Here is a 22,177-nt window from a genome sequence, read left to right as displayed (position 1 = left end):
TTTAATTGCTCCATAATCTCTGAGTAAACACTGGCTGGTCCATTGATCGCGCCCCAGGCCGGCTGGGGAGAGCGGAGAGGGAGAGGCCGGACAGAGACGCCAGCAATGCTAACGAAGGGTTCTCCCTGACAGCATCCTCCAAGGGAAGCCCCTTCCTCAAGGGTGGCACGGAGCACGGCCTCCAGCAGGGCCCACGGCCAAGGGCACACACCAGCTGGCCTGGGTGGTAGGTGCAGACCGGGGCCCCCAGGACAGGTTGGGGGCATGGGACGGGCTGCTCCAGGGCTGGAGCGCTCCTGGGACACGGTATACTAAGTGGGAAGTGCAGACTACAACAGCTTTTGCTCTTTTCTTTTCTTTTTAATGAGGGAAAAATATAAAATCCCATGCCTAGAAACATAAAATCCTGGGAGGTCGTACCCTAATATGTTGACAGTGGTTAATTCCATATAACGGGATTCAATTATTTTCTTCTTTACATTTCTGTATTTTCCACATTTCCAACAACTAGCAAGTATAACTTATAATCAGAGAAAATAGAGGTTATTTAAGATCAAAAGAAATGCCTGAAAGGATTTCTTCTGTGCTCTTTTAAAAAAAGAAAAGAAAAGAAAAAAATTCTGGCAGCAGCTCAGTGGAGAGACGTTGCATTTTGGCGGTAGACCTGAGCTCCACCTCCACCTCCAGAACTGACTGGCGTGGTCCCTCTGTCAAGACACAGGACTTCTCTCCATCTCAGATTCCCTATCGACAAAGGGGAGTAATAGCTATCTCCCAGAACTGGGATGAAATATTGAGAGGGCTTAGTGCAGCATCCCCAGTACGTTCCATGAATCGTACTTTCAAGAAATATTAGTGTCTCTTCTGTCCTGGAGTAAGGGGTACGCGAGGAGGAAGGACTGAACACCAGGGGTAAGTCAGTTGAGACTGCCGGGGGCCCCCTTCAGATCTGGGGGTTGTTCCGTTTCCACCCTGGGGGTCCCTTTCCTGAGCCCTCATGCCCACCCCAATGAGCCTCCTCTCATGACCCTATTAGAGACCAATCTTCCTCAACTTGGCCCCATTGCCACCCAGAGAGACAAATGGCCTGCCTTCCTACGGGATGCTGGGAGGTGTCTGGCCAGCCCAGGGTCATTGTTCCGAGTGTCACTGAGAGCCTGAGAGGGAGGAGAGCCACGGGATGGAAAGTAGGGCTGCAATTACTAGCCTATTCAGTTCCCTAGAATAAAGCCCTTGTCATTAGCGAGCAGCAGGAGGAGGTAGGGAAGGGATGAAAGAGCCTGGCAGGCACTTGCTGCCCCTGGCTGGCTGCTCAGGGCTGCATCACCCCCACCTCTCACCTGAGCCTCACTACCCAGCAAGCAGAGGCCGTTTGCCTATGGGTTTTCGAGCCTAGCCTCGACACCTTTCTCCGGTGGCCCAGCCTCAGAGGCCTCTCCAGCGCCACCACTGCACCCTTGCACCCCAGTCCCTTAGGCCCAGCCCTTGGCCTCCTTTCTTAGGGACCCCCAGCTTCCAGGCTTGCTGCACTTTGGGTCTCCCCACTTCTTGGAGCATCACTCCCTGGAAGGCTCCAGGTCCCAAGAGTTTCTCCTGACCCCGCCCCCCCAAAGGCTGCTCTGTAGGTATCTGGGCAGGCTGTCCCAGCAGCACCCCTTCTCCCAGGGCTGGGGCTTGGCAGCCTCTTCTGGAGGCGGGAGGATTGCTCCTGGCTGGTCTCTCCACGGGGCTGAGGGCTTGCCTCCTGTGGTGGCGGCCCCTCTCCACAGGTCTGACCAGTGGGGCTGTGGGTGACCAGCTGCCAAGCAGCCCCCAGGAGATGAGTCCAGCAGCTTAAGAAAGGGATTCCTGTTCAGTCCCACAGCTTGTGTTCTGTAGGGAAGATGACAGACATCCCAAACTTGACAATTTGAGAGGGAGTCAGCTGTGAGGTCACACACCAAGGACAGCAGTGACCCTGACACCTGAGTGACTGGTGTAGCTTTCTTATTGGGGTCTCCTGTAGAGGCCAACGGACTTATCCCCAGAGAACTCTGAGGAGGCTGATTGGGCTGGAGCCTGGCTTGTCTTGGAGCCCTGTATCCCAGCCCAGGATCTCCCAGGGTGGCCCGAAGGGCTTTGTGACTCACTGACCCTGCGTTCGTCCTCAGCCCAGTCTCTGACCTTGGCACATTCTCATAGAGAAATTCATAGGGAGGTCTGGGCTATGCTCTGGAGGTGGGGCACCTGGGTAAAGGAAAGGGATATGGGGCTGTGAAGGAGTCATGGGTAGGGCTGGGATCAGGGATGGCAGGGATCTCATGGAAGAAAACTATCTTGGGATGGGATTCCCCAGAACACCAAGAACAGACAGACTTGACTGACATATACACTGTTGGACTGTCAGAAAACTTCCAGTAGGCCTCCTCCCAGAGAAGCCAAGAGACTGACATCACAAACACAGACAGACCGACAGACAGACAGACAGAAGTATACTCTAGGAAACTACAAACCAAACAGACGGGACAATTAGAAATGACTGGGAACAGAGGCAGACAGCAGCTGAAGGCCTGGACCCTCTGGGGGCAGGTCTCCCCAGCCCACACAGAGGGGAAGTCTGCAGTGGGCAGTGCTCTCAGACCCTCCACCATCAAATGTTCTCCCACCCTCCTTCCCAGAGCACCCCCACCCCAACTTCGGCGCCTGTCCCTCCAAGGGGAAACAAGGAAAATAGATTTCCTACCCTCCCGCCCCAAAGCCTGGGGAAAAAAGCCCATACCTTGGTGCCCCAGCCCCCATAAGGGGGGAACATCCCTCCCCTGCCCCCACATGCTCCCACCCCTCTCTCCCACATGTCACAACAGCTCCTCCCTCCCCTTCCCACCAGAATCCAAGGCCTCAGGGTGGCCGCAGCAGGCAGAGGAGTGTGGGCACGGGAAGGAATGGGAAGGATGAGAGTGAGAGGGGGAGCATGGAAAAGGCTGGGGAGGATTTCTGTCGCTGGCGCCCCCCACCCCAAGACTGAGCTTGCGGACACCCGGCGATCTGTTTTCACCGATGCCTGGTGCTTGGGTGGTGGTAATTAAACGTTCCTGAATTGAGCTGGATTGATGGGGTGGGAGGCAGAATAGACAGCTTCCCTCACTTCTCCCTGCCCTATGAAGGAGGACATGTTAAAGATTCTGCTGTGTGTCTGAACGGTGAGAACTTATGGGGAGAGGACACGGTTCTCCATCTCCATCCTTGCAGACCACCCCGATGCCACTCCACTCTGTCCTCATTCTTTTCCTCCTCCCCCCACCCCCTGTCTCATTCTCCTATTTCTTTCTCCTTCCAGTCAGTTTCCAGGCGAGCCATCAACCATTTGGAGACATTACAGTGCCCCATTAGATGGGGAGTTCCTCCAGAATCCAAATGGCCTTCCTTGTGCTTCTGTCCCCAGCACAGAACTTGGCCCCCCAGGCCACCCGGGTGCTGGCACAGGGCTTGGTCCTTCCCTTTCCATTCCATCCTCCAATCTGGTCAGGCTCGGGGAGCAACCATGCCTCCCTCAGCCCGGGATGGAGGGATCCTGAAGGTGTGCCACTGGCTTTGGCTTCAGTCTTCCAGTTTCCTTCTTAGAGTCCTACCTCCTCCCTGACCCTGATTTCCCAGTAGTAACACCTTTCAGGGGTGGTCTTATGTCCATAGCTTCCATTCTGATTACTATGGAGTTACTTTCCGAGGAACAAAGGAGGAAAGAAAGATCATGGAATCACTGAGTCTTAAACCTGGAAATGCTAGCAGTAGGAGTCACGTGCCCTCAGGGCAAGTCTGGGCACTGGGACTTCCTGGCTGTGTGATTGTGGGCAAGGCCCTCGAGTGCCCTGAACCTGCCTCTGCTCTCACATGAGGCAGGGATAAGAAAACCTGCCTGGTCTAACCTTGCAGAGCAGCTGAGAGACTCCATGAAACGCTATGTCAACGTTCCTTCCCAGACAGATCACCCTCTTGATTCTACAGATGGGGAAACTGAGGCCCAGGGGAGCTAAGCGACTTGCTCAAACAAGTTCCAACAATAGAAGACTGTAAATGGGGCAAATCCTGGCCAGAATCCAGGTGTCATGACTGCCAGTGAAGTCAGAAACAAGTAAAGAAGAGAGAAATGTGCAGAACTGAGACAGAAAACTCGATGGAAAGAGAACAAAGCTTTAACGAGGGACCCGGAGTGCAAGGATCAAGACAAGCGAGCCAGAGGAGAGGAATCTGGTGTTGGGGAGGAAGAGGAGAGCTGGAGGGACAGGTGGACGTGGAAGAAAGCGGACGAAAGCATGAGGAGGATGGACGACCAAACAGCAGGCGGGTGGACAGAGGGGACCGTGAGTTCAGCTGCTCAGTGGCTCTCCTCCCCCTCCCCTCCCTGAGGAAGTGACTGGCATGGAACAGAAGTATTTCCCTACACTTACATTTCAGGAGAGCCTTGAGCTTAAGAAACCCAAAGAAAGAATCAAGGCGTCAGTCCTGAGACGTAACATATCCACATCAAACAGCCGGGAGCTGATGTGTGGGGAGGAGGGGTCAGAGTGTGGGAAGCTGGCCACGCCGAGAGCTGCCTTATGGGGCTCGGGCACCCACATTTCCACGTCAGCGTCACAGGCAGAGCACTTGGGGACTCCCCGCCCTACTGCTGGGGTAGGCTTTGCAAACATGATGACAATGATGGACAGACACTTAGATGAATGGGGATGGACTCCCTGGTAAAACGAAAAATTTATAGTACATTTAAAAGCTAAATAGCTTTTTTGACCACTATGACTATTTCACACTAAAGGCTGCTATGTTGTTGACAATATTGGAAAGACCCCAAATATATGCTGTAACACCCCTATTTTCTGTCTCATTAGATTGGCATGCTGTGCCTGTGCCAATCAAAAAAAATATGTATATATATTTAGTTATATTACCCTAAGATGTCATCAGTGACTATTAAATGACCTGAGGGTTCCCTAGTAAAAAAAAAAAAATTAGTTAATTTTTTAAAAATAATAAAAGAAAGAGGGACCATGACTAACCCACAACTAGGTGAAGAAAGCCTGGGACAGTGACACGTACCCTAGACCCAACACTCCCCCTTCCTTCCCAGGTCAATGGCTATCTCAGTGAAGTGTTGAAATCCTGAGAATTTAAACTTAGTCATCTTGGCTCTTTTATACAAGGAGAAAGAAAGGAAAGCATCTATCTTTGCTCTGATAGAAAGGATGGGTGCTACCATTGGTTGAGCCCCTCCTGAGTGCCAGACGACCTATATGATGTTTTATGTATGTATTTTATACTCTGCATAATCCAATTACCCTGGAAGTTTAAAGAGATGCCATTTTATGTAGGCCGTTTGGGGGAAGGAGTCTAAGTTTGGAGTTTGAACCAATAGGGTATAATGACCTCAAGAGTTGGGAATGGCTCATCTGGGGTCCAAAAGAAGGAAAGAGAAACGGAAGCAGGAGGCAGGAGGTAAAAACAGACAAACAAGAACACAGGACTCAGAGGAAGAGGCGCTGTGTGGTGTGCCTTGCTCCGAGGGGAAGGTCAGTGGGGGTGGGGAAGGGAGGACAGCCACCGCGTCATTCCCACCTTTGGGAGGCCAAGTCGGAGCAGGCGGGCTTCTGTTCGGCATCGGCGGCGGGACAGCAGAACTGGTGTAGCACAGTCTCATTCCTGAGGACAGAGCAGAGGGACAAGGTCAGAGGTGGCCTCGACAGGCGGGGTCCAGCCAGCACCAAGGCATCCCTGCCCTGAGAACCCTTGCCGCTGCATGCAGCCCAGGACCTCCCAACTGCTACCTCTTCCTCCTTCTGAGCCCCCCGCCGGGTGGTAGGTTCCTCTGCATAGGATTTTCCATTAATTCCGCACTATCTTTTATCATTATAGTTCTTTAAACCCTGTTCCCCGCTTCCGTCCAGCAAAGCGGAACTAGGTCTATTCATCTATGATGCCCAGAACTGAACGTGTTTAAGCTGATCATACGCAAAGATACAAAGCATTCTCACGGAGAGTTCAGTGCTGCCGGCTGAAAATCCAAGGCGCGGTGCTTGATGAGGGATTTGTTTGATGCAAATGAAAAAGCCAACCGAGAGGCAGAGATAAAGGTTCTAGCGCCAACTCTACAGCTAGCCAGCTGTGGGATGCCTCTTTCACCTTTCCCAGGTCTCAGTTTATTTGCTAATGAAATAAGGAAGTTAAGCTACAGAAGTGGCCTTCAACCCAGGCTGCTGATTAGAATCACTAGGAGACTTTTCCAAGCATCAACCCCTGTCCTCCCCGCACCCACCCCTGCAGCCCCCCTACCAAGGGACTGATTCTCTTGTTCTGGCCCTGATTAGGGGCTCCAGGACTTTTTATAAGCTCCCAGGTGATTTGAATGGTAGCCAGAATCGAGAGCCACTAGACTTGATTTCCAAGTTGTCTTCCATCATCAAAACTCCGTGATTCTAATACTTACTTTGAGCCACCTTGGGATTTAATATTGAAATTACTTTTAGATAAAGTTATGTTGACATGTTGTTTCACGATCATGAGGTCAGAGAATGCCGGACCTGGAAGGGCCCCCAAAGATGACCGGAAAGAGGTGTTTAAACTCCTTTTAGCCTCAGAACACTTTGCCCAAACCCAATCTTTCCTGGGATCCCATTTTGGTTTTTGTGTGTTCGTTTTTTTTTTTTTTTTTTAAGATTTTACTTATGTATTTGACAGAGACAGTGAGAGAGGGAACACAAACAGGGGTAGTGGGAGAGGGAGGGAGAAGCAGGCCTTCTGCCGAGCAGGGAGCCTGATGAGGGGCTCAATCCCAGGACTCTAGGATCATGACCTGAGCCGAAGGCAGACGCTTAGCTTAACGACTGAGCCACCCAGGCACCCCTGGGATCCCATTTCGTAAAGCAACCAAAGCGGAATAGCTCAATAGGGGCAGGAAGTGGGAGATCTGTGCCACCCCTTCACACCCCTGTCTTGCTAGCCCCAATGTTGGTAGCCACCTCCCAGGTGTCTCTCGGGGGCTCCACGATTACAACAGCATAGATTAGAAACTGCTGAGTCTGGCTCTTCTCATGGGAGAAAATAACATTGGAGCTTACCTTAATTTGGCAGAAGTAATTCCAGAAAGATTTCAAGTTTCAGTGGGAAAAAAACAAAACAAAAAAACAAAACAAAACAAAAAAAAAAAACAAGGGCAAATTTATAAGGAAACTTAGAAAGATAGTTTATGTGTTTGGGAGACTTTTAAAACAAAACAGGAAATTGAAAAGCCATTAAGAAGAAGAAATATATCTGACTACATAAAATGAAAGCATCTTGCGTGGGAAAAGATAATCTAGTAAGTCAAACGACGAATGATCTAGTGGGAACATATATTTGCAGTACGTATGGCAGAAGGCAGGTGCGTCTCCTACACCGAGATTCCACAAATTCATAATGTAAAGACAGACCCAGTAGAAAAAATGGGCAAAGGGTATGAATTCTGGTTGAGAGAATAGGAACTCCCAAGAGCCAACAAATGGAAAGACGCTCTACCTTGCTAGTAAACAGGAAAGTACAAATGGAAGCAACACAGAGATGCCATTTCCCATCCATCAGACTGGCAGACATTAGAAAGACAGTAGCTACAGTGGCTGGTGAGAACACGGGCAGAGAAGTGCCCTGGTCTACTGCCTGTGTGTGAATCACTCATTGTGAATGTTTACAGCTGTTTTTTGGAAGTTGAAAGGAACACAGGTCTTCTGACCTGGCGATCCCACCTCTGGAATTGTATACCAGAGAAATGCAAGGAACCTGTTCATAAAGGTATTTGTACAAAATATGGCGGCATTGTTTTTAGTGGGGGAAACAGAGCAGCTGGGAATAACCCAAGTCCCCATCATTCAGGGACTGGTTGAAGATACTGGGACAGTTTCATCTATCCCATGGAGTTATGTGTTCTATCTCTACATGGAATTATGCGTGATATCTCTTGGCTGGGGTTGATTTCCACAACATGTGGCTAAACGAGAAAAGCAAGCTGCAGAGAAATGTGTATCATTTTGTAAAACAATGACTCCTCTCCCCCAAATGCATATTCTATACAGTGTACTGTATTTCTGTATGAGTGCATGTATAACTAAGCGGTTCATGTTGGCTACCTCAGCAAGAAGAGAGCAGGACAAAGGAGATAAAAAAAGGGAAAGGAAAACATATGCTTGGTGTAATGTTAGCTGAAAATGTTCACTATAAATTCCTACTTATGGTATTACTGTAAATACATTAAAATTGAATATGTATGTGAACAAGGACTAGAAAGTGTCAGGAACCAACAGAAATATTAATGTCATTTCAGGATGGATCACGGGAAATTTTCATCTTGGATTTTTGTTAATTTAATAAATTATTGATTATGATTACATAGATTATAAACTAATAATTGATGCATTTAATATAGTTTCATAAAAGGGCAGTAAGGAAAATATTGAATCTGAACCCTCATTTCACGCATGAGAAAACTGGACCTCGAGTGGAGAAGTAATTGGTCTACAGTAGTTCCCTGACCAAAGTCCCAACTCAGTCTTGAGTTCCCCTCACCTCCCCTACTCCAGCTCTGGAGTTCCTGGGGCAAATCAGAGCCTTTAGAGAATTTTCTGGATCCCAAATGTCACATGATAGCCTCTAGGACTGCCCAGCCTGAGGAGAAGGGGAAGGAGGAAGGAGGAGACAGGGCAGGAACCAGAAAGGCTCAGAGCCCCAACCACGGGGAGGCAGGTAGACCCAGGTATGCAGGTAGCAGAGAACCTACCTCCCAGTTCCTTCCACCAGATGTACCTGTGTCCCAGGGTAGGTTCAGAATTCCAGAAAAGACCCCGAGATCATAGGCAAAGAGGCAGAGCTTGTTCACCCCCCATGGCACTGGCATTTCAGGAAGAAGAGCTCACTTGGATACAACCATAAGCCAGGTGCCTGGGGGCTCTGTCCTGACCCTGCCTCCACTTCTTAGAGGCACCCTCCCAGAGCTGGGAGCTGCTTCTCTGGCCAGGCACTCGGGCAGACTCCAGATAGTCCTCCCAGTTCCCCAGATTCAGCTGTGTTGGCACATGCAATGGGTGATGTAATCCTGGATGTCCCCAAGTCCTTCCGTACCTTGGGCTTGGGATGGCAGTGCTGTTGGGGCTTGCATTCTCCTTTGGGGTTCCTACTGATGAGGTCCCCCAAGGCAGTCCAGCTGAGAGGCAAAGCTTGCCTTCAGCCTTTTTTCTATTTCTCCTCTATCCACCTCCTCCCCCATGGGTCTCCTCAATCTGGTCCAAGGGTTTCCCCATTAGAACCTCCCTTCTTGCCTTCTCTTAGGGTTTAGTTCATGCTGAGTTATAAGTCCTGCTCTACCCACCTCTGACCAGCCTGGCCTCCTCCCTTGCCCAAGGTCAGAGTCCAAGTCCCCACGGTCTTAGTGTAAGTTGGCTGAACGTTGATTTTACACTCCCAGATTTCCTTCCCTCTACCCCAAAGGAGAACCCAAAAAAGGGATCCAAAGAATTCATTCCCATTAAAAATAAAGTTGGGGGTACGATAAGAAAAGCACTTCACCTCTTTGGCATCTTACCCCCAAAACTATAACTCCAATCTACCCACGAGAAAAATACTAGACACCCCCAAATTGAGGACCTTCTACCAAATATCTGACCAGTACTCCTCAAAACTGTCAAGGTCCTAAAAACCAAAAAGAAACAGAAACTGTCACAGACCAGAGAAAACTAAGAAGACAGAACAAATTGTCCCATGGTACCCTGGCTGGGATGTTAAAGCAGAAAGAGGTTAGTAGTAGAAAAACTAATAGAATACAAATAAGACTAGAGGTTAGTAGATAGATAGATAGATAGATAGATAGATAGATACAGGTAGATGATAAATTTGGGGTAGCAGAATACTAAAAATTATATTTTAGTACTTCATAATGTTTACTATGTGGCACGGACTGTTTGAACACTTTGCATGTATTAACTTTTTAATTCTCACAAAACACCATGGAGCAAAACTTCCTCATCACTCTACAGACGAGGAAACTGAGGCATAGGGAGTTTGTGGACCACTGATGACATGTCATGCATTCAACATATGCCTTAACCTTTAAGACAATTTTATAGTGTGTGTCATCATCCTCTCTTTTATAAATGAGAAAACCAAGACTCAGAGCAGATAAATGACTTGCCCATGGTCACACAGCTAGTTAGTAGGAGAGCCTACACTCCAGGCAGGCAAGTTTCAAGGATCATGTCCAATTCTCTATTTCATGAGGTTTTTGGCCAATGGTGATTCATGGGTCCAACCACTAAACCCTGGACTGGGAGTCCCCAATGTCTGTTACACTGTTGGTGCTCAATGTGTGAAAGTACAGAGAAGCATCACAGCAGGCCCTGCCTCAGGGAGCCCACCAGCTAAGAGAACTCCAAACTGGCAAACAATAAGTTCCTGTTTGATTGAAGCCGGGCGAGGAAGACATAATGAGAATGTGGGCAGAGGGATCATTGCAGAGTTTGTTCCTCCCTGCCCAAGTCCAAGGCTTGTCCTGACACTGCCCTTGAGCTATTTCCCAAATCCTTAGCCCACAGGTCATAGCCCTTTGTCTCTCTCTGCTTCCTTCTTGCCCAGCTTTCCCTGGGAGCACTGCCACCACAGCAGATCGACCATGGGGCACCAGAGGCTGCGAAGGGGGGTGGGAGCCAGGGAGGAACAAGACAGTGTCCCTGGGGTGGGACCATCCCAAGGCTGTTGCCAGCATGTCCCATCACAGCTTGTCCAGGTGTGAGGTGGGGGTGTGGGCACACCTGGCCTCTGTCCACAGTACCTGGAATAAGGCTTTTTTCCCAAAGAACACCTGACGTAAGGCCTTGGCACACTCCACTCCGGGTAAGGTTTCAGGGTGTATGCCAGGGTCATAGACCCCACAGGGTCATAGAACCCACAGATGGGCCACAGCCCTTGTGTAAGTTCATCCTAGTCCCTTGCCTCTTGAAGCCTCGGCTTTCTCACCAGTAAAGCTAGGACAGTAGCAATACCTGAACCTGTGGTGCTTTTAAGAAAGCAAACACAACATCGAATGTCAGCTCATGTAGGTCCTCAGAACCTGCATCTTGAAGGCTCCACACTGAACAAGCTCCGCTCCCTGTACCTGAGTCATCATCCCAGGGCAACATTTCTGCATCCCCATTCCATCGTGGTGGAAACTAGGACCTAGTGTAGAGTGAGACAGGGGCCCAGCAGGTTGAGCAAATCCCTAGGAGGCTGGATGATTCAAGCACCTAAAACCAGACTTCGTCTGTCTCCCATTGCTACTGGAGAAGTAAAGAAAGGAGAAAGGCCTGCACTCATAGGCCTGAGCGCAGTTGCTACACTTTGGGGTGAGGGGGTGCCTTCAAGTTGCATTAAGAATGTGAGCCAGGCCTTGGAATCAAACAGTCCCCAGCCCACTCGGGAGCATGAGCCTGAGAGGGACTTTCTCAGAGCCACCACATCATGCAAATCCAGAGGCACACTTCTTATTGGAGCCTGTGGGGCCTGCCGCCCAGGGCTGTGGCCCTAAGAGTTCTGGAGCTGGAGGGACCCAAGGAATAGCAACAGAAAAGGAACATGACCCAGCCTCAGTATATGGTTCTTGGAATTCCAAATGAGGGAAGCCAGTCGTATCCAGGCCAAACATTTATTTCTTGTATTTTTAATTCCATGGCCATGACTTTAGGCAGAATTCAGTCCTTCCTGGCTTTAGCAATCCAAAAGTGCCCCAAGCTGATGAGTATCGGTGGGGTAACTGGACCATGGGGTGGTCCAGACCCAGAACAAGAATTTTGATGTTTTGTCTTATCCCTGGTCATGCCATGAGCCTGGGATGGGAAGGAGCTTGGAGGACTCAGGAATGAGAGGTACAGAGTAGGAGCAGCTGGCTTAAGGAATTTCAGGACATCATCCAAGCAAGACAGGGGTTCAAGGGTCTTCATAGAAGGCAGCATGGACCTGAAGGAAGAGGGGAGCCTCAGGTTTGGCCAGAAAAGTTCCCTGTTCTTGGAAGAACTAGGAAGGAAGCTGGGGATAGAGTGGCGGTGCTATCAGGGGAGAACAGGGGCCAAGCGGCCAGGGCACTGGGAGGGGTAGGAAATGGCAAATGTTGGCAGGAGCTAATTAAAGCTTTAGCCAGGGCCAGGCCCTCGAAGTTCTGGGAGATTGTGCGCCTATAACTTCCCACATCTATATTCAGTTTGAGTCTCAGGATTCCACTGCTTGGCCATAAAAATAGTCAAGTGGCTTGGAAGAACTGATGGTGTGTATAGCACCGCAGTAAGTGAGTCTGGCAGAGGGATGAAGAAGGGGGACTCCCAGCAGGAGACTCAAAAAGGCAAAACCAGGATCTCAAAGGGGGAACTTTGAATGAGGAATCCCCTTCTCTTCTTCCAAGGTGAAGACAGCCGATTGAACCACCAGTCCTTGAAACAACCAGGAACCTCTCTAAAGGACCTGCCTTGAGCTCCAGGAAAAGAGAGAAATCATAAAATCATTTCCTGTCACCTCCTTGACCCCCACCCATCCTGGGACCACCATCACCAGGGCTGGCAGAGCCTGAAGACCAGCCTCCTTTTTTTTTTTTCTCTCACCTCCTCCAGGAAGACTTCTCTATCTAAACATGATGAATAGGAGGAAAATGTCACTCTTTATTTTTAGAGGTCACTCCTTTTCCCGGGGGGTGGGAGAATAGCCAAAACAACTTTGAAAAACAAGAACAAGTTGTAGGTCTTACACTATGTGCTTTCAAGACTTTAAATAAAGCTACTAAAATTAGGACAATTTGGTGTTGGCAGAAGGACAGACATACGGATGGATTGAACCAAATAAAAAGCTAGAAGTAGACTCAAACATGTGTTAATTCTTGTAAATTAACTCATGGTAAAATTACCAAGGTAGGTGTGCCTGAGTGGCTCAGTGTTAAAGCCTCTGCCTTCGGCTCAGGTCATGATCTCAGGGTCCTGGGATCGAGCCCCGCATCGGGCTCTCTGCTCGGCAGGAAGCCTGCTTCCCCCTCTGTCTCAGCCTGCCTCTCTCTGACTACTTGTGATCTCTGTCTGTCAAATAAATAAATAAATTTGTTTTAAAAGTACCAAGGTAATTCAATGAGGAATGATAGATTTTTTAATAGATGGTGCTGAAACAATGGAAAATCCATATGCAAAAATAAAATGGACCTCATGCCCTGCACCATATTTATATAAAAATTAATACAAAATGGAACATATACCCAAATTAGCAGATACAATTATAAAACTTCTCAAAGAAAACATAGGAGAAAATGTATGACTTAGAGAATGCAGAGATTTCCCAGCTAGGACACAAAAAGCACAGACCATAGAAAAAAAAATTAATAAATTAGGCTTCATCAAAATAAATATTCTCTTTGAAAGACACTGTTTTTAAAAAATGAATAATCCTTATAGCTTAATAATAAAAAGACAAACAACTTTATAGAAAATATACAAAATATTGGCAACAGATACTTCACAAAAGAAAATATATCAATGATATGATTAGATATTAAGGAAATACATGTTAAAACCACAATGAAATGCCAGTACACACCCACTAGAATTAGCAACAGTTAAAAGTCTGACAATATCAAGTGTTGAAAAGGGTGTGGAGCACCTGAAACTCTTATACACACTTTTCCACTTGTGGCAGAAATGTAAAATGGTACAACACTTTGGAAAGCAATCTGGCAGTTTCTTACAAAGTGAAACATACACTTACCACATGCTCCTGTAATTGCATTCCTAGTTATTTACCCAAGATAAGACAAAACATAAATTGGCAAAAAACGATTCAGAGCTACAAATGTTCACAGCAGGAAAAAAAAACAGCCACCAACAACAGGGAATTCTACCCATATACATTCAATTAATCTTTCACAAGGGTGCCAAGAATGCACAATGGGGAAAGGATATTCTCTTCAACAAATGGTGTTGAGAAAAGGGGATACCCACATGCAAAATAATGAATTTAGACCTATAGCTTACAGTACACAAAAGCAACTCAAAATGGATGATGGACTTAACCTAAGACCTGAAACTATAAAACTCCTAAAATTAAAAAAAAAAAAAAAAACCACAGGGGAAAAGCTTCATGATGTTGGTCTTGGCAATGATTTCATGGATATGACACCAAAATCCCAGGCAATGAAAATAAAAATAGACAAGTGGGACTACATTAAACCAAAAAGCACCTACATAGCAAAGGAAACAACAGAGTGAAAAGGCAATGTACTAAATGGGAGAAATTATTTGCAAACCATAACATCAGATAAGCAATTAATTTCCAAAATATATTTTTAAAAAAACTCCTACAACTCAAGAATGCTAATAACCTTGATTAAAAATGAGCTAAAGACTTGAATAAAACACACCTCCAAATAAGACATATAAAGGGCCAACAGGTATATGAAAAGATGCTCCATGCCACCTATCATCAGGGAAATACAAAACAAAAACAATGAGATATCACCTCACACCCGTTATGATAGCTATTGTCAAAGCATATGTGTATATGTGTGTGACAAGTGTTGAGGAGGATGCAGAGAAATTGGAATCTTTGTACACTGTTAGTGGGAATGCAAAATGTTGCTATGGAAAATGGTATGGAAGTTTCTCAGAAAATTAAAAATAGAACTACCATATGATCCAGAAATCCCGCTTCTGGTTATTCATCCAAAAGAATGAAATCAGGATCTTGAAGAGATATTAGCACTCCAATATTCAGTGTGACACTATTAACAGAAGCCAAGATTCATAAATGATATAAATGTCCATCAATCAATAAACAGAGAAAATGTGGTATATATATTCAATGAAATACTATTCAGACTTTTAAAAGAAGGAAATCCTGTGATACGTGACCACATTGATGAACTTGAAGACATCACATTAAATAAAATAATAAAATAGTAAGTAAAATGGAAGGACAAATACTGCACGATCCCACTTATATAAGGTATCTAAAATAGTCAAACTCATAAATTCAGAGAGTAGAATGGTGGTTACCAGGGGTTGGGGGAGTAGGGGGGAATGGAAATTGCTAATCAGTGGGCACAAAGTTTTGATTCTGCATGATTCTGCATGAATAAGTTTTAGAGATCTTCTGTACAACTTTGTGCCTATAGTTAACAAGCCTATATTGTACACTTAAAAACTGAAAACAGTGGGGGCGCCTGGGTGGCTCAGTGGGTTAAGCCTCTGCCTTTGGCTCAGCTCATGATCTCAGGGTCCTGGGATCCAGCCCCACATTGGGCTTTCTGCTCAGTGGGGAGCCTGCTCCCCTCTTCCCCCATTCTGCCTGCCTCTCTGCCTACTTGTGATCTTTCTTTCTCTGTCAAATAAAGAAATAAAATATTAAAAAACAAAACTGAAGAGAGTAGATCTCATGGTAACGGTTCTTACCACAGTATAATAGAATACAACAAATAAAGTTAAATACCACATTTTGGTTTGAATATTCATTTCTTGAGTTGCATGACTACAATGAGCGGTTCCCACTCTGCGAGAATCTACACCCTGACCAGAGGAGTAGGAGTGGGACAGAGCGGCTCACAGTTAATACAAGGAAGGTCCGAGTATGTGTTTGCCAAGCATCGTCTATAAGTTGAGTAAACGATATATCCACACACAAATGGTCCATGTGTTCTAAATGTATATAGAGACAGTTATTATCAATAAAATAAAGATGCATGCAAAAAAAAAAAAAAAACCCGGTAGCAACCTAAATGTCCACAAACTGGTAAATGGATAAACAAATTGTGGTATATCTATACAATGGAGTACTACGCAGGAATAAAAAGGAACAAGCTTACTCATATGTGTGCTAACGTTCATGAAATTCAAAAGAGCATCATACTAAATGAAAGAGGCTAGACACAAAAGTCGACACACTGTGTGATTCCATTTGTATGCCTTTCTAGAAAAGGCAAAAACTATAGTGACATTAGATCAGTCTCAGTGATATGGGAGGCGAGAGTTTAAACTGAAAAAGGGAACAAAGGGTCCTCTGGGGTGATGGAAATGTACTATAGCTTGATTGATGTCATGGTTACAGAACTGTAGACATTTGTCTACACTCATATGCTCAAGATAGGTGAATTTCATTTATGTGATTGTACCTTAACGTGGCTGATTTTTTAAGACCAAAATCTTTTTCTCACCCTTCTCATATCTTGATACTTCATCAAGAAGCTTTAGAATAGTATCTTTTCTAACTTCCCTGCTCTCATTGGCCCCAGATCACCTAATTATTAACCCCCCTCCAAGCAGCAGATAAAAATAACGGATTGTTCCTTTCCTTCAACCACTAGATTGGATTTTCAGAGACCAGATGGCTCATGACTGAGCCAAAGGAGTCCAGGGGGCCAGAAACTAGGACAATGAGAAAACTGGGGGTGGAGATGGTTGAATGGGGGAAATTTTGGAGTTGGGCCTGGGGCCGAGAGCCCCTGAGAAGTGCTGGAGATGGAGACCCAGCTCACCATTCACTACTGTCAGCCCTCAGGAATGTCAAGTCATGGTAGAGGAGGTTCTCATTCCTGCCTGTTTATGTCACTGAATTATAGGGATTCAATAAGATTTTGAATGGGAAACTGCCTTGGGAGAAACATAATAAACCCTGCACAGATGCAAAATCTTATAATGACTATTATTGGTATTATTAGACCTTGCCCCTGGGGCACTCAGCAACCACAGCGCGATTACAAGAAGGGACCAACCAGAATGTCATTTCAACGGCCTCCTCCCCAGGCCCCCAACCCTTCCTCTCGGCGTGGGGGCAGTGTTGGAAGGGGTAGATTTTCTTTGCTCACTCTTGCAATCTGCCACTGCAGTCTTCCATGGGAAGCTCTGGAAAGATCTTAATAAGGCAAATGCTTACAGATGTTCCAGCAGCCAGGGGCAGAGAAAGGAAGTGGCTTGTACCTACTTATATGTGGATTTGGCAAGTTTTCCACTCCATTCAAACTAGAAACAGCGGACCCCACCTCCTTTCATGCTTCCTTCTAAAGACAACAGGACACTCTCTTCCTAACGGAAAGGGTCATCTCTCCTCCTTGCTCCCCTCCACAGAGCTCAGAAGGTCACAACCCTCCCTAACTGCGTGCTTGTTCATTTACTTTTTGAGTGCTGATTGCCTGCTAGGAACTCGATGTGTAATAATCATAAAACAATAGACCAGAGAGAGAGATATTGTTATTCCCATTTTACAGACGGGTAAAGAAATTTGGTCACACAGTCAGAGTCACACTGCTAGGAAGAGGTTGAGGTAGGATGTGAACCTAGGGCTGGTCCCCAGCCTCCAAGTTATTTTATTGCCACGGAAGAGGCATGGTAACAGTCCCTTGTTGGAGAGCTGGGAGAATTCAATGAGAAAATATACCAGAGGAATTTAGCCCACAGCCCACAGTGGTATATAATAAATGGTGGTATAAAATAAAATAAATCCCTGAATGAATTGTGGTATATCCCACTCAAATGGCAAACTCCGTGTCCTGTGTGTCTCTGTAGCCCCACGCACACGCACAACCACGCACGGGGCCTGTTCATTGTTTGCTAACCTGAGGACAGAGTCTGCCTGAGGCTGGTACCTTCCTTTTCTAGTCGTTATTCTGTTATACAATTCAGTGCTATCAACAATAGTCACCATGTTTTCCCTTTGACCCACAGGCCTTCATCTTGAAGCCGAAAGCGCATGCCCTTTGGCCAAACCTTCCCTGTTTTCCCCCAGCCCCCAACCCCCAGCTTCTCTGAGTATGACTTTGCATACGTGTGTGTGTGTGTGTGTGTGTGTGTGTGTGTGGTTTAAGGGATATCATGCAGTATTTGTCTTTCTCTGCCTGGCTTCCTTCACTCAGCATCAAGTTCTATCATAAATGGCAGGATTCCCTCCTTCCTCACGGATGAATAATATTCCCGTGGATACATATACCACACTTTCTTCATTCATTCTTTTGTGGGGGGACACTTAGGTCGTTTCCAGGTCTTCAGCCACTACAGTGTTGCAGTGAGCGTGGGCGTGCGGAAATTTCTTTCCGATTCTGTTTTCATTTCCTTCAAATAAATACCCAGGAGTGGGATTGCTGGATCCTATGGTAGTTCTATCTCTAACATTAAAAAAAAAAAAAAGACTTTATGTATTTATTTGATAGAGAGAGAGAGAAAGCACACAGAGGTGGCGGGGGCGGGGTTGGTGGGGACAGAGGGAGAGCAGACTACCCGCGGAGCAGGGAGTCCCCACGAGGGACTCAGTCCCAGGACCCTGGGATCATGACCAGAGCCCAAATCAAGAGTCAGATGCTTAGCTGCCTGAGCCACCTGGGCGCCCTTGCTCATTTTTCAACCAGACGCTTGTTTTTTTGTTACTGAGTTGTATGAATTCCTTATATGTTTTGGATATTAAGCCCTCACCAGACATATGATTGGCAAGTATTTTCTACCATTCTGTAGGCTGCCTTTTCACTCTGTTGACGGCTTCCTTTGCTGAGCAGAAGCTTTTTTGTCTGCTGCTATCCCACTTGTTTATTTTTGCTTGTGTTGCCTAGTGCCTTCCTTATCGCATCTACCACGGTGGTGGGCACACAGTGCGGCTGTCTGTTCCTTCCATTTCAGCACTTCACAGTTTATACAGAATTTTCTGACACGTTGTTTGACCTTGGTATCGCCTTGTGGGTTAGGTGTAGTTATGCGCCGAGGTCACACAGCTGGTAAGGGGGTGGAACCAGCCTTGACCCGAGGTCCTCTGGTCCCGGGAGCATACCGGTGTGGAGCAGTGAGGTTGCCACATGATCTAGGGAGGAATTCCATCCAGGACCCTTGAACCACAGGAGGCAGCGTGGTTCCATGGACAGGGAACAGGCTTGAGGTTTGGGAAGGTGTGCACGCCTTTCCACTGAGTTGGCTGGGGGGTCTCGGACAGATTATCTGACCTTCTGCAGCCTCGGGGTTCTCAGCTCTGAGTGGGAAGGGTCATAAAGGAAACCACCCCATAGAGTTATTGAAAAGATCCAACAAAATAACCCATGTTGGGGCGTCTGGGGAGTTCAGTCTGTTAAGCATCTGCCTTCTGCTCAGGTCATGATCCCAGGGTCCTGGGATCGAGTCCTGAGTCGGGCTCCTTGCTCAGCAGGGAGCCTGCTCCTCCCTCTGCCTGCTGCTCCCCCTGCTCATGTTCTCTCTCTCTCTCTCTATCTCTCTGACGAATAAATAAATAAATAAAATCTTTAGGAAAAAAAAAAACCCATGTCATGCTAGTGTGATGCTTAGCACATAGCAGGGGCGAAATCAATGTCGCACCCATACAGGGTTTTCGGGGCAGGGTAAGTCCAGAGTCCAAAGCTGGTTTTGCCACTTTCTAGTTAACAACTTGGTCTGCCTGAGTCTCAGTTTCCTCACTGGTAAAATAGGATCCTAATGGCATCTACCTCAAGGATTATGGTGAGGACCCAATGAACCAATATATCTAAGGTGTCGGGAGCTGTGTCTGACTCGGTCGAGCACCCCTGCTGCTCGCAGACCCAGAGGGCCCCTCCCCGGCCCTGGGTTTGCATGCTCCAAAGACTTGCGGTAATGTTGTAGGGGAACGGCACAGCCCCTATCCATCTCTGATTTATACCGTTGGGAAACAGGAGGGTAACCTCATCCCAAGATCCCAGGCTGCTTCAGTCTCCAATCTCCAGATTCTGCCCGCCCTCTAGAGCCCAGCGCCGAGGCGTGACCCTGCCAAGCCTTCCCCTGCTGTTCTTGTGCCTGACCTCCCGCCCTGCTGGCCTCAGCCCCTGCCCCTGCCTGGGCTGGACCCGCTTGCCTCTGGATTCCCGCACCAGCCTCCGTCAGTTCTCCTCCAGGCTGTATCCCCAATGTTTGCAGACAGGCTGCGTCTCCCTACACTAGAGTGAGCTCTTCGGGACAGAGCAGCACCGGTGACCAGTTTGCCTCTACCTCAGAGACAGAAGGCAGCCTGGCTCGTCGCGTATAGTAGATGCCATTTGTTGACACGATGCACGAATTAAGTCCCTATGACTGAGGGCAGTGGAGAGAAATGGGGAATTAAGCCCGCATGTTTTTGAAAACACGTGCATTCATGGAAACAAAGGCCTAAGTACATGCATCAGAGAACTGTCCACCACCATTACTGTCTATGCAGGAGTACTGAACCCTTTCCAGACATTGCCTCATCTTATTTTTTTTTTTAATTCTATGTATTTATTTATTTATTTATTTGACAGAGAGAGACAGCGAGCACAAGTAAGGGAGCAGAGGCAAAGGGAGAGACAGAGGGAGAGGGAGAAGCAGACTCTCCACTGAACAGGGAGCCCGACGCAGGACTTCATTCCAGGACCCCGAGATCATGACTTGAGCTGAAGCCAGACGCTTAACTGATTGAGCCTCCCAGGCGCCCCTCACTTAAATCTTCATTTTACAGATGAAAAGGCTAGAGAGAGAAGATATTTGCTTAATATCACACAGTCTCGGCATCAACCTGGTAACTTTGGGGAAGCTTAACTCAGACTAGGAAACTCGATCTGTAACTTGAGTGCACCAAGAAGCCCCAGCCTCCTCCTCCATCCACACTCCCTGCCCTGGCCCAGTCCTGGAGCCCTCAGGACTTCCTCTCAGTCTCCCAGCTTCCTGCTGCCCTCTCTCCTTCCTGCCCAGCAGGGTGGCCCGACCCGCTAGCCCACAGCCATTCAGTGGCCAATCTTGAAGCCTACTTGTTTGAGGTCCAGCTGCCTTTGCGAGGAGCCAGGAGAGCTCTGGTGCCAGGCGGGGTGGCTCAGCGGGAATTACAGAGCCGGGCGCTCGGCTGCATCGTGCCAGCTTGCCTTACGAGAGATCTCTATTACCTAGAAGACAGGTGCCTGGCTACTGGGCAAAGCCAGCTGGAGAGGATGGGATCAGGGCCATCCAGCCCATGCCTGCCACAGAGAAACACTCCTACACAGTGTTACTTCCCTACCCTTAGTCAATGGTGGGCAAGCACTGTTTTTCCAGGAATGGTGAAGGCAGATCCTGGTCGATAATAATGACTGCATTCGTCAGTGTTTCCGATTTACAAAACATTTTTGAATGTCCTATGAATGGTCTCAGTGGATAACGGTAGTAAAAGTCATAATGTTATATATCATAATTATAATAATAATTAATGTTATATTGATGCCATATACCTGATGAGGAAATTAAGGCTAAGGGAGGTTTCATGACCTCCTGCAAACCCACAGCTAAGACTAGCTCCATGCCATGCCCCACAACCCCACGGCAGGTATGTGCAGGAGAGGTGGCCTCTGGGCTGTGAATGGAAGAGCCTTGATCTTGCCCTCCATGGCACAGTCAGACTCAGAGTTACACGGCAACACTCAGCCAGTCTCCAATCACACACTTCAACTATCTCCTAGCCAGCCGCTCTGTTCATATGCACCAACCCAAGTCACATACCCACAGCAGGAACCACTGCTACACACTAATACTCAATGTGTTTGTAGACACTGGTTTGGGAGAGCAAAGATTCATACATGTAACTATAATACACATGCCCCTCACTGCCCACACACCTAAGTGCACACACTCCTTAACACGCATACCTCATTCCGTGAACACATCCAGGGCCCTCATAAAAATGTATGGGTCCTTACTGCACCCCAAGTCACCCACTTAGTAGAAACTCCCCAAACCTATGCACACGCAAATACATGAATGCACACGCACTCCCCCTTGGATATCCAGACATGCATATACACATGTATCTACAGCCCTCCACGTGCAGCCACGTGCACGCGTGCACACACACACACACACACACACACACACAGAATCGAGACGAAGGATGTTGTACCCACTCCTGACCACGTGGGCCCTGGAAGGATATGATGTCCCATGGGGACCTACAAATCCTCCATCTGTGGCTACATGTGGGTGGCATTTGGCCAGTCCTCTAGCCCAGTCCTGCCTGGCATGACAGAGAGGAGTGGGCCAAAGGCCAAGTTCAGAGCTGCAGCAACATGAACAACTGTCACATGGGCATGGTGCCATCAACCTTTTTGTCCCTGAACACTGAGCCAGGTTCCTGATAGGACCTTGCCGAGGGCAGACACTTCCCACACTGCAGAGGACTCCCCTAGAGTGGAGAAAGCTATGTCTGGGTA

General features: G+C 47.5%; 1 protein-coding gene across 8 annotated transcripts in view; it reads right to left on the bottom strand.

Annotated features, from left to right (window-relative positions):
* The window catches only part of IQSEC3 (IQ motif and Sec7 domain ArfGEF 3), a 99,370-nt gene that overhangs the window by 60,933 nt on the left and 16,260 nt on the right, over positions 1-22,177 (bottom strand). For all 8 annotated transcript variants that reach the window (XM_032874887.1, XM_032874888.1, XM_032874891.1 and 5 more), the window contains exon 2: positions 5,587-5,670. In XM_032874887.1, the coding sequence (XP_032730778.1) occupies positions 5,587-5,670 (84 nt within the window). The remainder of the gene's footprint in view (positions 1-5,586; positions 5,671-22,177) is intronic.

Source organism: Lontra canadensis, unplaced genomic scaffold, assembly GCF_010015895.1.
Source record: "Lontra canadensis isolate GAN:19392208 unplaced genomic scaffold, GSC_riverotter_1.0 scaffold53, whole genome shotgun sequence".
Classification (NCBI taxonomy): domain Eukaryota; kingdom Metazoa; phylum Chordata; class Mammalia; order Carnivora; family Mustelidae; genus Lontra; species Lontra canadensis.
Note: the sequence above shows the minus strand (reverse complement) of the source record. Positions and strands in the feature narration are given on the sequence as shown.